The 20,126-nt window shown below is 42.4% G+C and overlaps 1 protein-coding gene across 4 annotated transcripts in view; it reads right to left on the bottom strand.

Annotated features, from left to right (window-relative positions):
• PPP2R5E (protein phosphatase 2 regulatory subunit B'epsilon) overlaps positions 1 to 18,935 on the bottom strand; it is a 165,833-nt gene extending 146,898 nt beyond the window's left edge. For 2 of the 4 annotated variants that reach the window (XM_054240013.2, XM_009006144.5), the window contains exons 1-2: positions 18,338 to 18,935; positions 16,057 to 16,217 (exon numbers count right to left, since the gene is read on the bottom strand). In XM_054240013.2, the coding sequence (XP_054095988.1) occupies positions 16,057 to 16,213 (157 nt within the window). In that variant the 5' untranslated portion in view covers positions 16,214 to 16,217; positions 18,338 to 18,935. Of the gene's footprint in view, positions 1 to 16,056; positions 16,221 to 18,337 lie in introns of all 4 variants that reach the window. The other 2 variants (XM_054240014.2, XM_002753995.7) reach the window with 1 other exon arrangement.
• Between the last annotated feature and the right edge of the window lie 1,191 nt (positions 18,936 to 20,126).

The following is a 20,126-nucleotide window of genomic DNA, read 5'->3' on the forward strand; positions in this document are numbered from 1 at the left end:
ATGAACTTTTGCCAGATCGCTTCTCTCACAACACTGCATATTCTGAAACAAGATCCGGGGCCACAGGACTGACTTCGAGAAAGATCAGTGGCAAACAGAAAGATGAGGGAACGCATATTTATTAAGCAGCCAACCACAATTTAGGCACTTTACCCACAATGCCTCACTCACTCCTCACCACCACCTCAAGCAGCATAAGTCTCATTTTACAAAAAGGGAAACTGAAGTTCCAAAGAGGTTTAAATAACTCGCCTCAGTGCACAATGCTAGGATCATCAACTAGACCTGAATCCAGACCATTTCCTACAATAAGCTAGTTCCCCAAAGATAGAAAGATGAGTGTGTTTAAGGAGACACCAAAGCCAGAATGCCCCCAGTTTACCGAACCCTTCCTTACTACTCTGGGACTGACATGGCTTCCCCAGGACACAGCATGAGTTGCACAGGGGTCAGGGGAAGCGTCTTGCACCCAGCTCCCCCTCCTAACCAGTGTTCCTGAGGAGCCCAGAGCCGCACAGCCTGCCACTCTACCACACCCACAGTGCTGCTGCAGGCCTAGCTGCTCCCTTCATCCTTCTCTTCCCCACTTTCCTTTCTCACCACCGTCAGTCTCCTGGTAATTTTCAGAGTATTTGCAAAAACGTCTTAGTAAATCACTCCAGCACAGTGTGAGCCAGATTTCGGTTAGCTGTTCTCACCTGCACTCATTTATTGCTAACTGCCACAACAAGGAAGTTACCAGCTTTAGAGCCAGACGGGCCTAGGGTCCCACCCCTGGCTCTCTGCAGGAGTGGGCAAGTTACTTTGCCCTCAGTTAAAAGCAAACATCCCTTGTTTTTGGTGTTAGGGGTGTGGCTTAAATGAGATACCATGTGGTACACTGCCTGGCACATTGAAAAACCAACAGACATAACTTCTCTTCTTCACTGGTTGTTAACCTATTTCTTTACAAGCAGAAGCAACCTTAGTTTCTCCTCCTAAATTCTTCTAGGTCCACAGCCATTTCAGAAAAATGTTTCTTTACAGGCACACTCAATTCTGTCACTGGTATTGCTATCGACCCAGCTCAATTTTTCAAATGATGTTGATCAAAATTTTCCAGCCAATCATACACTAGAGTCGTGTAGTAACTTCTCTCTTCAAATACCTTTTAAAAGTCTATTTAGTATCAAAAAGAATTAAAAATCAGGAAAGATATACAGGAGAATAAACCTCTAGTCATGAAATCTCCCTTCTACAGAGGGAGAGGACAAATTGTCTCTCTCCATTCTGAGTAAGCAAACATGCCAACCACCCAAAGCAATGGTTCCTAGCCTTTGGAGAAACTCCTCTGAGAATCTGACAAAAGCTCTAAACTGTTGTCTAGAAAAGTATCAGTCTGCACAGAGACACAAAATACTGCCTGGAATTTCAAAAGGGTCAAGGGCCCTCTAAAACTCACCCATTGACCACAAGACAAGAACCACCAACAAAGAACCATCTGTATACTCCTTAAGCTGGTAAAATCCTCAATTCAGATTTTGTTTCCTTAAGGTGCAATAAACTTAAAAGCCTATGCAAAGACCTCAAGAAGATACACTCAGAAAAAAGTTTCTCATTCAACACTTTGTCTTTTTTTTTTTTTTGAGACCGACTTTTGCTCTGGTACCCAGAATGGAGTGCAGTGGTGCAATCTCAGCTCACTGCAACCTCCGCTTTATGGGCTCAAGCAATTCTCTTGCCTCAGCCTCCTGAGTAGCTGAGATTACAGGCACCTGCCACCACACCTGGCTAATTTTTTTGTATTTTTAGTAGAGACAGGGTTACACCATGTTGGCCAGGCTAGAATTGAACTTCTGACTTCAAGTGATCTGCCCGCCTCAGCCTCCCAAAATGCTGGGATTACAGGATTGAGCCACCCCACCTGGCCTTCTTCATGCCCTTCGCTGTTTCAAAATAAAATGCTGCAGAACTAGCATGGCTCAAAACCCAAAGAGAAAGCTCTCTCATTGAATATAAACATCAAAACAAAGCTGTGTTCCAGACCAGTGTGTGTGCTGGGGAACGGGCAAGAGAAATGGAGATTAAATATTAGAACTCTGTATCTTATTTTTCAATATCATTCTTTTTAAAAATTTCTATGCTTGTACATGTTTTAATATTGTGTAATAGGACAACTGTAAGGGGAGCGGTGCAGTTATATTCTCTGATAGAAGCAATTACAAAAACATTTGACGATCCTATCCTGGTAAATAACTTTCTTTCTTTTTTTTAAGACAAGGTCTCACTCTGTCACCCAAGCTGCAGTGCAGTAGCGTGATCCTGGCTCACTGTTGTAGCCCTGACCTCCCAGGCTCAGGCAATTCTCCCACCTTAGCCTCCAGAGTAGCTGTGACGAAATGAGCACACCACCACACCTGGCTAATTTGCTATTTTTTTCTAGAGACGGAGTTTTGCCATGTTTCCCAGCCTGGCCTTGAACTCCTGCACTCAAGTGATCCTCCCACCTCAGTCTTCCAAAGTGCTAGGATTACAGGTGTGCGCCACCACACCCAGCCTAACAATTTTCAAATCAAGTTTATCTAATAATAATTTTACCTGGGCATGCTTCATACATGAAATTTCCCTTGAAAATAATTACATTAATCATTTTAACTTCTGATTCCTGAAACAAGAAGTCTGTCTCAAACTGACATTAACTAAATAGAAATGCTGAGATTATTCCATCAGAACTAGTTTCTCCTGTTTGCTTTAAAAGTATAATTCTCACAGCTGTTTATACTCCATATTTTTCTTCCCTAAATGGAAAGAATCCATGTAATGTGTTAAAGGAATAAAATCAACTAAAAGACATTAATAAACATTCCCCATTGTGCACTTTTTCCTATAATTATAGTAGTTAATATTCTTCAAGTCATACAGTGTGTGTAGCACTGGGCTAAATGTTTTTCCTGCTTTCTGGAATTTAATCTGACTCTATGATATGGCTTCTATTACTCTCCCTGTTTTAGAGATAAGAAAACCAAGGCTTTGCTGGGCAGTGGCTCACACCTGTAATCCCAGCACTTTGGGAGGCTGAGGTGGGTGGATCACGAGGCGGACGGGCGGATCACGAGGTCAGGAGATCCAGACCATTCTGACTAACACGGTGAAACCCCATCTCTATTAAAAATACAAAAAATCAGTTCGGTGTGGTGGCACATGCCTGTAGTCCCAGCTGCTCAGGAACCTGAGGCAAGAGAATTGCTTGAATCCAGGAGGCAGAGGTTATAGTAAGTCAAGATAGTGCCACTGCACGCCAGCCTGGGCAACAGAGCAAGACTCCATCTCAAAAAAAGAAAGAAAAAAGAAAAGAAAACCAAGGCTTAGAAGTCAAACAGCTTGTAATGGTGGACCCAGAATTCAAACTCAGGTACGTATAACTCCGAGGCCTACATTCTTACTGAGGAAGACTATGCTTAATTCTACTGTAACATAAAAATACGATTCCATACAAGTTTAAAAAAAAAAAATCTTCAGGCCAGGTGCAGTGGCTCACGTCTATAATCCCAGCACTCTGGAAGGCTGAGGCAGGTGGATCACTTGAGGTCAGGAGTTCGAGACTAGCCTGATCAACATGAAGAAACCCTGTCTCTACTAAAAATGCAAAAAGAGTAGCCGGGCATGGTGGCACATGCCTGTAGTTCCAGCTACTCCAGAAACTGAGGCAGGAGAATCGCTTGAACCCTGGAGGCGGAGGTTGCAGTGAGCCTAGATCACGCCATTGTACTCCAGCCTGGGCAACAAGAGCAAAACTCTTATCTCAAAAAAAAAAAAAAATCTTCCAATACAAAAAGTAGAAAATCATTTTTAAGTATTAAAAGAGGATGCCATCGCTTGCAAACGAAAGAACTACTTTAGCCTATTTGAAATATCTAGAAACTTTACTAATCTTTTTAAGCACTACAAAATCTAATTACTATTATGAGCCAATATTATCATAAAATGTAAGTTTTACAAATGAGAGAACATTTGCCCATAAAACCCTGCTCTGAAAGTCCATTATAATATTCAGATATGCTATTCTCTCTTAAACTATGTATTCTGGTGATCTGATTAGCCTGTAATCAGTCCCCAAATACGAGGAACAGAGGGATTTCACTGGACTTAACATCTTAATTTCTCTAAATTGAAAGTGATGAATTCCCAAAGTAAAAGGAATCACTCTAAGTTTGCCATCTATAAAACCTACTCCATCATCTCTATAAGATACCACTTATGTTTTTAACCCAAAACATGCAGAATTATGAGAGCACAAAGCCACTCAGGATTTTAAGTGAACACTCAGCAATTTGATCCTTTCAAAATAAAAAGTTTTCATTAAACAAGTTTATGATTTTGTGTAAATTATAAAATAAAATTGGCACTAAAATTTTATTTTATTAAAATAAAATAATTACAAAAAATAATAATAATAATTACAGATTACAAGAAACAACAGAGTGACAGAAATTTCAATTACTTTTTTTTTTCAAGAGACAAGAGTCTTGCTGTCACCTAGAGCAAGCAATCCTCCTTCCTGTCTTGGCTTCCCAAGTAGCTGGGACACAAGTGCATGCTACCATTTCCAATTAATTTTTTAATTTTCCTGTAGGAACAGGGGTCTCACCATGTTGCCCAGGTTGCTCATGAACCCCTGGCCTCAGGAGATCCTCCTGCCTCCTCCCAAAGTGCTGGGATTATAGGCATGAGCCACCACACGTGGCCAAATACTTTTTTTAATTTATTTTATTTATTTATTTATTTATTTATTTTGAGACAGAGTTTCACTCTTATCACCCAGGATGGAATGCAGTGGCGTAATCTTGGCTCACTGCAACCTCTGCCTCCCAGATTCAAGCGATTCTCCTGCCTCAGCCTCCCAAGTAGCTGGGATTACAGGCTCACGCCACCACACCCAGCAAATTTTTGTATTTTTCATAGAGACAGCGTTTCACCATATTGGCCAGGCTGGTCTCAAACTCCTGGGCTCAGGTGATCCACCCACCTCAACCTCCCAAAGTGCTGGGATTACAGGCATGAGCCACTGTGCTCAGCCCAAAGACTAGTTTTTAAAGTCATCAAGGAAGGTCCCCAAAGAGGTCCCACTAGAGCTAAAACTTGAATGGTAAGGAGTTAGGGAAGAAAATTCTAGGTAGAAAAGACCACCTCATCTTATGAGAACATTCATTTGGCACTTCAATACTTTATATGGCCTGTCTTGATTACATCTTGGACAGATGCACATTATGATGAATTCTGTTGATGGCTTACAGTGTTTCATGGTAAGGTTGGATGCACATGTGCAGGCAGAGCAGCTAACACGATACTCAGAAAATAGTAACAACACAATTCCCAATCAGTTAGTCTAAGCCAAAAGCTGTTAACTAGAGAGAGAGACAGCAAAAATGAAAGGGCTGAATCTTTGAGAATCTGATGAAAGCAATGAATTCTCTCCTCCAAAAGAGAATGCACATATACAGAAACATTACATGTAATTTTAGGAGGTTCTAGAAAGCCCATCCAGACACACACTGTCCCAACTAGAAATCCATGAACTCTAGGTTAAAGAATTTTTTTTTTTTGAGATGGAGTTTCACTCTTGTTGCCCAGGCTGAAATGCAATGCTGCGAACTTGGCTCACTGCAACCTCCACCTCCTGGATTCAAGCGATTCTCCTGCCTCAGCCTCCCAAGTAGCTGGGACTACAGGTGCGTACCACCATGCCCAGCTAATTTTTTATTTTAAGACAGAGTCTCGCACCATCACTCAGGATGGAATGCAATGGTGCAATCTCGGCTCACTGCAACCTCCACCTCCCAGGTTCAAGCAATTCCCTGCCTCAGCCTCCCAAGTAACTGGGATTATAGGCATGAGCCACTGCACCAGGCCAGAACTAAGTAATTAGTTCTTAATGGGATGAACATGAATGCAAGCTTCTATCCTACTTTTAAGTGATGAATATATCAGGTACATGGACTCTCAATTTCTTTTTCTGTTTTTTGAGACAGAGTCTCACTCTGTCACCCAGGCTGGGGTGGAGTGCTCTAACCACCTCCCAGTTCAAGCAATTCTCCTGTCTCACCCTCCCAAGCAGCTGGGATTTCAGGCGCACATTATCACACCTGGCTATTTTTTTCCATTTTTAGTAGGGATGGGTTTCACCATGTTGGCCTGGCTGGTCTCAAACTCCTGACCTCAAGTGATCCACCCACCTCAGCCCCCCAAGTGCTAGGATTACAGGAGTGAGCCACTGCACCTGGCCAATTGCTTTTGCCCCACATAAAACTCTGTACAATAATTTTATCTATGCTACAGAAGCAAATTACTAGGATATATTAAAAATATACATTCCCACCTAAAAGTGAATAAAATATCTCTTCATTAAACTAGATACCATCTTTCACACGTGAAAATAACATAGTTTGGCACTTGGTTTTGTGCAAGATCTTAAAACTGCTTCCCCAAAAGAAAATTATTACCGCACTCTTTCAAAGGGTCCAAAACAGAACTTTAACATCTATTAACATACAGATGTTCTTCCAATTCAAAAGTAAAGCCTGTGGTCTTTTTTTTTTTTTTTTTTTTTTTTGATACAGAGTTTCACTCTTGTTGCCCAGGCTGGAGTGTAACGGTGCAATCTTGGCTCACTGCAACCTCCACCTTCTCGGTTCAAGCTATTCTCCAGCCTCAGCCTCCCAAGTAACTAAGATTATAGGCATGCACCACCACACCTGGCTATTTTGTATTTTTAGCAGAGACAGGGTTTCACCACGTTGGTCAGGCTGGTCTCAAACTCCTTACCTCAGATGATCCATCCACCTCGGCCTCCCAAAGTGCAGGGACTATAGGCATGAGCCACCATGTCAGCTGCTTATGGTTATTATTTTTAAAACACACACACACTGCCAGGTGCAGAGGCTCACGCCTGTAATCCCAGCACTTTGGGAGGCCGAGGTTGATGAATCACTTGAGGTCAGGAGTTCGAGGCCAGCCTGACCGACATAATAAAACCCTGTCTCCAATAAAAATACAAAAGGCTAGGCAGAGTGGCTCACACCTGTAAACCCAGCACTTTGGGGAGGCTGACATGGGCAGATCACCTGAGGTCAGGAATTCGTGACCAGCCTGACCAACAAGAAGAAACTCCATCTCTACTAAAAATACAAAATTAGCCAGGCATGGAGGCACTTGCCTATAATCCCAGCTACTCAGGAGGATGAGGCAGGAGAACTACTTGAAACTGGGAAGTGGAGGTTGTGGTAAGCTGAGATTGGGCCATGACACTCCAGCCTGAGCAACAAGAGCGAAACTCCGTCTCAAAATGCCCACACCAAATCGTAGATGCCTAAAGAACACCCATCATTAATCAAAGGTATAAACTAGATCAGTAGCTCTTAACCAGTTTTAAGTCAGATACCCCTTGGAGAGTCTAAAGAATGCTATTTATTCCCCATTTTTAAAATGGACATACAGTAAAAAATGTTCACATAATTTTACGCTGCTCATTGTATTTTAAATCCAACCATGGATTTAAGAATCCCTAGGCGGGTGCAGTGGCTTATGCCTGTAATCCTAGCACTTTGGGAGGCTGAGGTGGGTGGATCACCTGAGGTCAGGAGTTCAAGACCAGCCTGGACATCATGGTGAAACCCCATCTTAAAATAAATAAAAAGATAAAGTAAGAATCCCCCCAAAAAAAGTAATAATAAATAAATAAATAAATAATCCCTATACCTACTATATAAGAATATAGTTCTGGTTGCTTTTGGGAAGGGAAACCAGGAAAAGGGGTGGAAGGAAGATGTTTTACTACACATCCTTTTATAATCTTTGAAACTTGAACCATATGGCTGCATTATCTATTCAAAAATGAATAAATTAAAAAGTATTACATTAAATAACATGGCAAGATACTAATACAGTAGATGAAACTCTCCAGGTGAAGATGTTTAAAATAGCTATTCTATTAAATTCACTATATTTAAAAATTGCTTCTTTGAAATTTTTTGGTTGAAAAATGTTTGTGGCTGCAAAACTATGCTCTTCATAATTTTCAGAGAAATTTCCAACTTCTACCTTTTTACTAGGAAAATATGTCATAAAAATTTCACATTATTCATATTCTAACTTCTGAATACCCCATTAAATAACAATAGCTAGTATTTACTGAATGTGGCATAGCTGCATCTATTGATTATAACATCGTCATCATTTTATGGACAAGGAAACCAAAGATTTCAGCAGTGAACTCATTTGTCCAAGGGAACCCAGCTAGCGGTAAGCTAGGACTCCTGTGGAACAACAAAGCCCATGTGACGCTGTATCACGACACAGAGTACAGTAAGCACTAAAATAGATGACATTATTCTTTAACAGACTATTCTTTTTTGAGATAGGGTTTCCTTCTGTTGTCCAGGCTCAAGTGCAGTGCCACAATCACAGCTCACTGCAGCCTCGATCTCCTGGGCTCCAGCTATCCTCCTTCAGTCTTCCAACTAGCTAGGACTACGGGCATGTACCTATACCATATCCAGCTAATTTTTTATTTTTATTTTTTTAGAGACGGGCCTGCTATGTTGCCCAGGCTGGTCTTGAACTCCTGGGTTTAAGCAATCCTCCCACCTCGATCTCCCAAAGTATTGGGATTACAGGTGTGAGCTACTTACTGTAGCCAGCCTCTTAAGAGACTGTTCTTACCATAAATAGGTTTTAGTGTATTCACTCATTATAAAAATCTGGTATTATATTGCATGTGCCTGCTTTACTATACACAAAGCAGATACAGACAAAAAAGAATTACCCAACCCGGTGCAGTGGTTCATGGCTGTAATCCCAGCACTTTGGGAGGCCGAGACGAGTGGATCACCTGAGGTCAGGACTTCAAGACCAGCCTGGCCAACATAGCGAAACCTCATCTCTATAAAAAAAATACAAAAATTAGCCAGGCATGGTGGCACACGCCTGTAATCTCAGCTACTTGAGAGGCAAAGGCTGCAGTGAGCCGAGATTCTGCCATTGCACTCCAGCCTTGGCAACAGAGTGAGACTCAACTCTCAAAAATAAATAAATAAAAATAAAAATGTAAGCTGAACCTTAAAACTATGGTGAGTATTTTTTTTAAGTGTTTTCACTAGAGAAAGAATATTAACACCAAAGAAGCAAAGGGTTTCTTTCTGCTAAATAGGACCTCTAGTCATCATAGTTGTTAGAATATCTAAAAGTGAATGTAAAAACTAGCTGCAAAATGCTTCGGAAATGTGCAATGAATTGTGAGACAGCACAGTGGCTCATGCCTGTAATCCCAGCACTTTGGGAAGACGAGGCAGGTGGATCACCTGAGATCAGGAGTTTGAGACCAGCCTGGCCAACATGGAGAAACCCCATCTCTACTAAAAATGCAAAAATTAGCGAGGTGCAGTGGCGGACACCTGTAATCCCAGCTACTCTCGGGAGGCTCAGGAAGGAGACTCTCTTGAACCCAGGAGGTGGAGGTTGTAGTGAGCCAAGGTTGTACCGCTGCACTCCAGCCTAGGTGACGGAGCAAGACTCTGTCTCAAAAAGGAAAAGAAATAACAATGCCACTTTGACTATAATTCCATCTTCAAAGAGGCAGTATTCTTCAAAATCATTCACCCAAATCTAAACTTACAGAATCGCTTAAAATCAATTCAAGGAAATGAGGTATGGGAGGCTGAAGTAAGGAGAGAAGATAAATCACCCAGCCAGGTGCAACTACCACTTACTATTATTAACATGAATTTGTGTGTGTTAGTGTTTGCCTAAGTGTTTAGTTTGACTGTCACATTCAACAACTTACCTAGGTAACCGTCAAAGCTCACTTCATATCCTGCTGTGTAGGTATAGGGAAAGTATCCAAGTCTTTACTTTCTTTTTTCTTTTGAGACATAGTGTATGGTGCCACAATATTAGCTCACTGCAATTTCTGCCTCCCAGATTCAAGTGATTATCCTGCCTCAGCCTCTCAAGTAGCTGGGAATGCAGGTGCACACCACCACACCTGGATAATTTTTGGATTTTTAGTACAGACAGGGTTTCGCCATATTGGCCAGGCTGGTTCAAACTCCTGACCTCAAATGATCCGCCCACCTCAGCCTCCCCCAGGTTTTTACTTTCTTATCAAGCAGTAAGGCACTAAACCTCTACTAGGTTTTCCCTATCAGTGAATGAGTAAGAATCTTTCAACTCAAAGAAAAAACTGTTGTTCTTCTGAGACAAAGGATTTACTCTGTCACCCACACTGGATGTGGTGGAATGATCACAGCTCACTACACCCTCAATCTCCTAGGATCAGGCAATCCTCCTGACTCAGCCTCCCAAGTAACTGGGACCACAGGCGCACATCACCACACCTGGCTAACATTTTTAATTATCTGTAGAGATGGGGGTCTCACTATGTTGTGTGGGCTGGTCTCGAACTCTTGGACTTACTAAGGTGAGCTTCCCAAATCAGTCTCCCAAAGTGCTGGGATTATAGGCGTGAGCCACCACACCTGGCCTCAAAAATGTTAAGACTCTTCAAAAACACTTTCACAGAAGCATATAAAGATGGAGAAAATTTAAATGTCTATATTTGCAAAGTTCATCCTATAATTTCCTAACACAGAGATACAGAAAAAAAACAGGTATATTTATACAGAATTACAGGTGCTGTTGCTTTCTACAGAAAATAACATCAGTGATATGGATTTCAAAACTCCACCTATTAGACATAGTGGCTCATGCCTGTAATCCCAGCACTTTGGGAGGCCAAAGCAGGTGGATCACCTGAGGTCAGGAATTTGAGACCAGCTGGTCAACACATCTCTACTAAAAATACAAAAAATTAGATAGGTGTGGTGGCAGGCACCTATAATCCCAGCTACTCAGAAGGCTGAGGTAGGAGAATTACTTGAACCCAGAGGTGATGGTTGCAGTGAGCTAAAATCGCACCACTGCCCTCCAGCCTGGGCAACAAGAGTGAAACTCCATCTCAAAAAAAAAAGAAATAGGGCAAAACAGAATAAACAGAAACTTTCCTGTCACATTATATTGCAGTTCTGCAAGTGAACAGACTTCAAAATGCTAAGAATTAATGCAGTATTATTTATAAATCTGTCAGTCAAAGATTATGATGCATGTAATAAACATTCTGATAACGCATACACACAAAACAAGTGCTTATTAACGAATATCCACTTTCAAAAATGACACATTAAAAAGATGAGTTATATAATCACTGTGTATATAATTATCATATTCAAACTCCCCTGAAATTAAAGACCTTAAGAACACCTCTTCTACTTCATTATTTAAAACGACTCACACACTTGAACCACATTTTATATTGTACCCCAAATAAAATTAACCCAATTAGTCAAAGCAATACTATAGAAAATTAAATCAATAACTATCTTTTAGCATGTATACAGTGTTTATCCTGGTTTCCCCTAAGATATATATATATATATATAATCTCCTAGAAAAGAAACTTCTCGGCCAGGCATGGTGGTTCATGCTTGTCATTCCAGTACTTTGGGAGGCCAAGGCAGGTGGATAACCTGAGGTCAAGAGTTCGAGACTAGCCTGACCAACATAGAGAAACACCGTCTCTACTAAAAAAATACAAAATTAGCCAGCCGTGGTGGTGCACACATGCAATCCCAGCTTCTCTGGAAGCTGAGGCAGGAGTATCACTTGAACCTGGGAGGCGAAGGTTGTGGTGAGCCAAGATAGCACCATTACACTCTAGCCTGGGCAACAAAAATGAAACTCCATCTCAAAAAAAAAAAAACAAGCAATTCCTCCTATATTTTCTCTATATTCCATAAATTACTTCCTAAAAAATCAAGAGCAAATATCCATTACTGAAGTCTATTTCTGATTATACTTCCTTATGTTATTCTATAGACAGATATCGAAATCTAATAGAATACTTTCCAGAATATTTACCCAGAATGTGCTTACTACATAACCATCATTGTTAATCTGGAATTAGGTTTGTGAGCATATAATCCTGTTACTCTCCAATTCTCTCATGCTAGTAAAATATGCAAGTCCATAAAATCATATTCTTGGAGAGCAAAGTTCATGGAAAACTTGCAATACTAGCAGACTTCAATTTTAAAAGTGACCAAAGCATAGAAAAATGGCCAATAAGCACATGAAAAGATGCTCAACATCACTAATCATTAGAAAAACGCAAATCAAAATCACAATGCAATACCACTTCATGCTCATTACAATGACTATAATCAAAAAATTAAAAAGCAGAAAATGAATGTTGGTGAGGATATAGAAAACTGGAACCTGTATGCATTGCTACTGGGAATAAAAAATGAGACAGTTGCTGTGGCAATATGTATGGCAAATTCCTGAAAAAATTCAACATATGATCCAGCAATTTCACTTCTGGGTACACACCCAAAAGAAATAAAAGCCAGAATTTAAACAGGTATCTGTACATCATGGTCATAGCAGCATTACTCACAATAGCCTAAAGGTGGAAGCAACCCAAGTGTCCACCAATGAATTCTTGGATAAAAAAATATATGGTATGTATATACAATATTATGCCGCCTTCAAAACAGAATGAAATTCTGCCACATGCTACAACAGAGATGAACACTAAAAACATTATACTAAGTGAAATAAGCCAGTCACAAAAGGACAAATATTGCATGGCATCACTTATAGGAGGTACCTAGAGTAGTCAAATTCATAGAGACAAAAAACAGAATGGTGGTTACCAGGGCCTGCGGGAGGGAAACGGAGTTAGTGTTTAACAAGTACGGAGCTTCAGTTGGGGAAGATGAGAATGTTCTGGAGATGGACGGTAGTGACAGCTGCACAACAATGTCAAGGTACTTAATGCCACTGAAGTGCACATTTAAACGTGGTTAAAATGGTAAATGTTATGTATATTTTTTAAAATAAGAAAAAAGACATTAAAGCATTTGTCCAATTTCTTTTCTTTTTTTTTTGAGACAGAGTCTTGCTCTGTCACCAGGCTAGAGTGCAGTTGTGCAATCTCAGCTCACTGGAACCTCTGCCTCCCGGGTTCAAGCGACTCTTCTGCCTCAGTCTCCCGAGTAGCTGGAATTACAGGCATCTACCACCACTGCGGGCTGATTTTTGAATTTTTAGTAGAGATGGGGTTTCATCATGTTGACCAGGATGGTCTCGATCTCCTGACCTTGTGATCCGCCCACCTCAGCCTCCCAAAGTACTGGGATTACAGGCATGAGCCACCATGCCCAGCCAGTGTCCAGATTCTTAAAGCATGTGTCCAAATTCTTCTCATGCATGCTTATTTCACTACCCACAAAACCAATACCCCATGAGTGGTCAGTTAAGTCTAAATTAGTGCAACAATAAAGTCTTCTAATTCCTTCTAATCCTAAAATAATGTTTAACTGGCTTCCTTAGAATGAAGTCCTTCATCAGATACAGGCACTAACAGCTATTACATATCTACTTCAGATTAAATAAATTACTAAAAATGCCCAGGCGAGGTGGCTTACGCCTGTAATCCCAGCACTGTGGGAGGCCAAGGCGGGTGGATCACATGGCCAGGAGTTCAAGACTTGCCTGGCCAACAAGGTGAAACCTTGTCTCTACTAAAAACACACACACACAAAAAAAAACAGCTGGGCGTGGTGGCACACGCCTGTAATCCCAGATACTCAGGAAGCTGAGGCAGAAAACTGCCTGAACCCCAGAGGCAGACGTCGCAGTGAGCCAAGATTGTGCCACTGTACTCCAGTCTGGGCGACAGAGCGAGACTCCATCTCAAAAGAATAAATAAACAGGCCGGGTGTGGTGGCTCATGCCTGTAATCCCAGCACTTTGGGAGGCTGAGGCGGGTGGATCATGAGGTCAAGAGATCGAGACCATCCTGGTCAACGAGGTGAAACCCCGTCTCTACTAAAAATACAAAAATTAGCTGGGCATGGTGGTGCATGCCTGTAGTCCCAGCTACTCGGGAAGCTGAGGCAGGAGAATTGCTTGAACCCAGAAGACGGAGGTTGCAGTGAGCCGTGATTGTGCCATTGCACTCCAGTCTGGGTAACAACAGCGAAACTCCGTCTCAAAAAAAAAAAAGAGAATAAATAAATTACTAAAAATCAATGTCTCCCAACTTTGTATTTCAAACACAGTTTAATCTAGAGTGTTTCCTTCATCTTCTTTCCAAAGACTCTTTTCATTTTCACCAGCAAAATCTCTAGTCAAAATTTTCTCCCCCAGATCTCATAGGAGCTCATCTTTACTGACTAGTAGATATATCATCTTTACCATAATCAGTTTCCACCAATTTTGTATAAACATTAGAATCTTATTTATGAATCTCTCTCCCTTTATAAAAAGTGTTCATATGGAAAAAAATAGAAGCTTGAAATCTCCTAAGCTAAATTTTGAGGCTCTTTTCCAGTTACATTCCAGTTTCTCTTATAATACCTTCTGATTTCACAAAATGTTACAGGAATAAGTCTCCAATAATGAACTAGCAAATCAGGTTGCCCGGTTTCCTCCAAGCCACTAAAGATCACTGTTGTTCATATCCCCTTTCTCTCACTCTTCGGTATTCAGTACAGAAACATCCACCTTCAAAGGTAAACTCTGATGTTTTCACACTATAAAAGTTATGTTCTGATATTTTTCAAACAACACCTATTACATATCTACTTCAGATTAATTACTAAAAATGCCTAGGCGCGGTGGCTTATGCCTGTAATGTTCATAAACATGAAGCAAACGTGAAAATTAAAAGGGGAAAAAAAAAGTAACCACATACCCAAACAAAAGTTGAAACGCCTAATTTAGAAAAAAACTCTTCATATTAAAAACGTATTAGGACAGGCATGGTGGCTCATGCCTACAATCCTGGCACTGGGAGGCCAAGGCAATTCGAGACCAGCCTGTGCAACATGGCCAAACCCCATCTCTACAAAAAGACAGAAAAATTAGCCAGGCATGGTGGCACACTCCTATAGTTCCAGCTACTCGGGAAGCTGATCCCAGCTACTTGGGAAAGGGAGGATCACTTGAGCCTAGGACATTGAGGCCACAGTGAGCCTGCACTTTCACTCTGTCCCCACTGAACTCTAGCTGGAATGATAGCATGAGACTGTGTCAAAACAAAAACAAACAAAACAAAAAAAACTTGTTAACAAATTTCAGGCCAGGTGCTGTGGCTCACACCTGTAATCCCAGCACTTTGTAAGGTCAATGTGGGATCACTTGAGGTCAGGAGTTCAAGACCAGCCTGGCCAACATGGTGAAACCCTGTCTCTACTAAAAATACAAAAATTAGCTGGGCATGGTGATGGGCACCTGATGCATCACCTGGTCATATTCCGGCTACTTGGGAGGCCGAGGCAGGACAATCACTTGAACCTAGGAGGTAGAGGTTGCATGAACCAAGATCATGTCACTGCACTCTAGCCTGCGCAACAGATGGAGACTCTGTTTCAAATAATAAAAATTTAAAAATTAACAAATTCTAAAGAAATGATCATACTAAACAAGTATGATCATCATATACTTTTTCTACTCATACTATCTGAAAACAAGAATGCATGTAAACAATTATAAATTGACAATTTTTTTCTTGATTTTTAAAATGAATTCTTCCAAATACCATTTTCTATATGTAAACTAATGAATGGTACCATCTCCTCTACTAGGGTCTACTTCCTAAAACAGCATAATCTGTAGCTGTTACTGCAGATAATGTATCCACCTAAATGTCAATAGAAGAAAAAATGAAAAACACAAACCCAGACATCTTAAAAATTGCTCGGGTACTTAGTTTACCTACTCATCAATGTGAGATATTCTCCTGAGAACAAGTTTCTTTTTACTTGCCCAAAGAGAGACTAAATTGAGCCCTTTATAAAGGAGAGTGGGTATATCTGGTCACACATTAGTCACTTCAGGGTGTGTGAAGTATCCCATCCTTCAGTCTGCAACACATATAAAACTCTACCAAAAGGAAATTATATGTAAATGTAGAAAGATCTATTGAAAAAGAATGCATCACCTGGTCATGAGCCTTACCTTTTAGCAGCGGCAGAGGTGTTAACTCAATAGGCTTGCCTTGAGACCTAAACTGTGAGGAACTTTGCGACCTCTTCTGTCTGGCTTTTCTGACGGACTTCCGAGAAAATCCGTCTACTTTATCCACTGATGGAGGAGTAGATGGTGCTGAGGACATATCCCTACTAAAGAGAAAGAAGTATCATAAACCCATACATTCTCAAAGCTGAGATCCCACCATGGCACTCCAGCCTAGGCAACAAAGCAAGACTCCATCTCAAAAAAAGAAAAGAAAATTGGTGAAAATAATGTATGTATCATGGAAACAGTATCAGAACTCTAATGTATTGTGCCACTCCATATTAAGCATTAAAGATACTCATCTAGGCTTAAAGAACTCCATGCTGCCTGCCTATTTTCTAACTGCAAAGCTCTTCACATCTTCAAGTAATTTTTGGAGCTATTCTACAGCTGGAAAACGTCCATCGATACATTTTCCCAAGATATTTAATATTATGAATGGGTTCTGGAGTTGAAAGCTTTAGTGTACTTCAAGAATCTATAACAATGTATCACAGCAAGGTGAAATTTACTACTACTGAAACCATCTAGGCATAACTTTTAATGGGATGTGCTGTGTTAGCTATGATAACTACACCACACTGCAAATGAGGACAGGCTAGATTACTTTAAACAAAACACATAAAAGGCATAATTAAAATATTTCAAAGAAGTCTTCTTTTTGAATGAAGTCACCTTAAGTTATTAAAGGTTAATAAAACTATGAGGAAATCAAGCACAAAAGTTGAACTGAAAACATAAATTCACAGCCTACTGAAACAACCAGGTTGAGTTCCCTTGAGGTTTAGACCTTGAAGTTCATCATCAAATACCAATTTTCATTCCATTAAACTTATGGAACTGAACACTACTTTTGCATTTTTTAACCCTCTCGAGTTACTAAAATTAAAGCTATTTCCTAAAAGTAACAAGCGTTAAAACACTTAATTTCATTCACCAATTTAAACAGATGCCATCATTTCCATGGCACTGAGGCTCCATTCAAGATTAATGGCAGACTCGGATAGAAATAATGCATATGGGGGAAATGCTGATATGCAATTACTCACCTGTCATTTCAATACATAAGACAAGTGGTTTTTAACTTCTAAATAAAAGAGTAAGGGAATTTCTTCCTGAACACGTAAGAATAAAAAGTTACTGGATTACGTGGATTTTGACAATTTAAAATAACAAAAACATTTAAATACACACACACATATGATGTTGACGTTTGAAATTTTGAAGTCTTCCTTGGTTTTCTTAAATTTAGAAAAAGGTTTTTTAAAAAAAAAATCTAACTAATTTAGCCTTAACATAATGTGATGTATTCAAAATAGAATTGCAAAATATGAATGACTATAGAAGACGTTAAGATCACTTTAAAATATCAAAATGACTACATCAGCCAAAAACTCCACATCATATTTGTACCTTGTAAATTTAGGGGCCGATTTTCCAATCTGGTATGTGAATTATTTAGACTTCATTCTAACTCTAACCCTACAAAATTTCAGTAACTCCTCTTCCTCCATCACTCTTTTTGTCTCTTCTTTATTCCTCATCTCTCATCTCTACGACGATATAACAGGTAGCTTTTTAAAAAATCATTTACCCCTTATGCCCAAGGCCCAGAATAAACGTCAAGGATCCCAACCCTGAAGCATTGCAAAACTAAACGTAAGGTAACAGCGGGTCCATGCAAAGCCGGGGGAAACAGGTTTCGCTCTGGGCCAGGGCACCCGAAGCTTTATCATCCTCTAATCAGCAGGCACGGGGCATTTCCATGGCTCAGGATAATCCAAAGAGGGTAAGGGGCAGTATGGAAAGAAAGACAGGGAAGGGGTTTGTCTATGGGGATGCTTACATACTGCCTTTGCTCCTAACCCACACCCCAAGCCTTGGAGAAGATAAGCTGCTAGAGAATCCTCCTCACACCAAACCCCCCTTTATTCCCCGCCCCCACCAGTGGATAAAGGGGAGCAAGAAAATGCCTCCAATCCCAGGAGGTGGAGAAAAAGGGAGGAGGGGGCAGAGTGAATGAGAGGTATCATCAGAAGCATTTGCAGGTAAATCAGACAAGTGGGACGGGCGCTCCCGCTCCTGCACCCGCACCCCACCCCACCGCACCCCTCGCCTGCCCGGCCAGGCCTTCCCAAGGCCGGTGCCCCATCGGTTCCCCATGAGGACCAGGAGGAAGCAGGGAAGCGGGCGAGCCGCGGTGCTGGAGGGACGAAGTTACCTTGAAGCTTCTGAGGAAGAATCCGAAGATGATCTGTGGCTTGGAGGGGCCGGAGACGGGCAAGGGGGCCGCAGCGGGGGCGGGCGGCGGGACCGGGACGTGCAGGGGGAGGTCCGGGGAACTGCGGGGAGCCCGGGGCGACGGCTGTCCGGTACGGCGTCCCTCCGGTTCCGCGGCGGCGGAGCCTCTAGGCCTCACGGCCGGACCCGAACCTCAGCGCTCCGGCGGCGGCGGCGGCCTCACGATCCTCCCCCGCGGGCCCGTCCCATCAAATCGGCACCGACCCCGTTGCGGCTCCGCCGGTGGCTCCTCGCTCACATTCCTGGCGGGCGGCGCCTCAGCTCGTTGCCCGGGACCCGGCGGCGGCGGCGGCGGCGGCGGCGACGACGACGTGGGGAAGGGGGGAAGGGAGGGAGGAAGACTGGATCTGTAGCGGCAGCAAGAGAAGGGGACCAGAGAAAGAGGAGGAGCCGCAGGAGCTGGAGCCGCCGCTGCCAGAGCCACAGTTCGCTACCCGCGGTGGGTCCCAGTCAATGCCCCTTTCTCTCTCCTATTGTCAATATCACCGGGCGGCTGAGTCCATGGCACACGCACAACCAAACCTTCTAGGCAGCAGTGCCCGCCTCCGGCGCCCGCCCACTGGAGACTTCAAACGGGAAGCGAGGCCTCATTGGCCCGCGTCCGCCTTCAGTCCCCTGCCAGCATGTTCGGCTGACACCTGATCAGGGATTGGAGGCAGGAGGGCGGAGAAACAGGAGGGTGGGAAGAGGATTGGGCCGAAGCGTGAAGGACCCGGATGCAGCCCCGACCTCGGGTGGTGCAGCAGCCGCTTCCGCCCGGCGGTTTGGCAGGCTGAAGTGGGAAGCCGCTTGGCCTGAGAGGAGCTCCTTAATTCCGGGACGTGTGCGACTAGCATATCAGCTGGTTGACTTTCCGTGCTGTTCGGAGCCTTTGGACGGCGGTCGTCTTCGACCGGAGGATTCCGAGGGCAAGGGTCGGCCAAGAGTCGGGGAGCCCTCGAGTCTTGATCCCGCCCTGCAGCTAGTGTGGCCCTTCTGGCCTTGGGGAGTCCCACTCAGGACGGGAACCGCTGATGCGTAGACAGGCATAAGATTCCCCCGCCCGCGCCTGTGCGTTACTGCTTGTTTAAATGGGTCCCCTTGAAACTCCCAGCAGTCGCTCTTCGCTGAACCTGGTGGGAGGCCTGGCCCAGGGTTCAGTAACGCTTCGAATTCCGCCTCGTCTCCTTTTCTCTAAACGTCTGTTTTGAGTATCAGACCCCTGGAGCCTCCACGCCTCGGTTGAGGCCAGCGCTCATTTAGTTAATGCAGGTGGGAATGCTGTCGCCACGGTTTGCAGTCTGTTCATTCAGAATAACCCACCGGCCAGCCGGCTGCTCAGAGCTCGGAAAGACCCAGCTCCAAACTTGAGGAGTTTCGAGATTTTAATTGGCAAGTTGGACCCGAAAGAGTTACTGGAGAAGCCTACTTAACTCTATCTAGAATAAGTGATGAGATCTTTGGAGATGTGTTTGCATCGTTGGTGAATGCAAACGGCCAAATGGAACTTGTCAGATAATATTCTTGGATTTATGTATTTGAATGCACCCTACATACATTTTTTGAGGAGAAAAAGGGAAGAAATTATTAATGCTAACTACAAACATCAGAGTACCAGTTTTTCAAAATTTAGGAAATGGTGGGGAGGGGGTCAAAAAAATTAACTTATTCATATTTTCTCAGAGATAGCCACTTACAGCATTTGCATACTTTCAGTATTTTTCCTTTTT

This window comes from Callithrix jacchus, chromosome 8, assembly GCF_049354715.1.
Source record: "Callithrix jacchus isolate 240 chromosome 8, calJac240_pri, whole genome shotgun sequence".
NCBI classification, from domain to species: domain Eukaryota; kingdom Metazoa; phylum Chordata; class Mammalia; order Primates; family Cebidae; genus Callithrix; species Callithrix jacchus.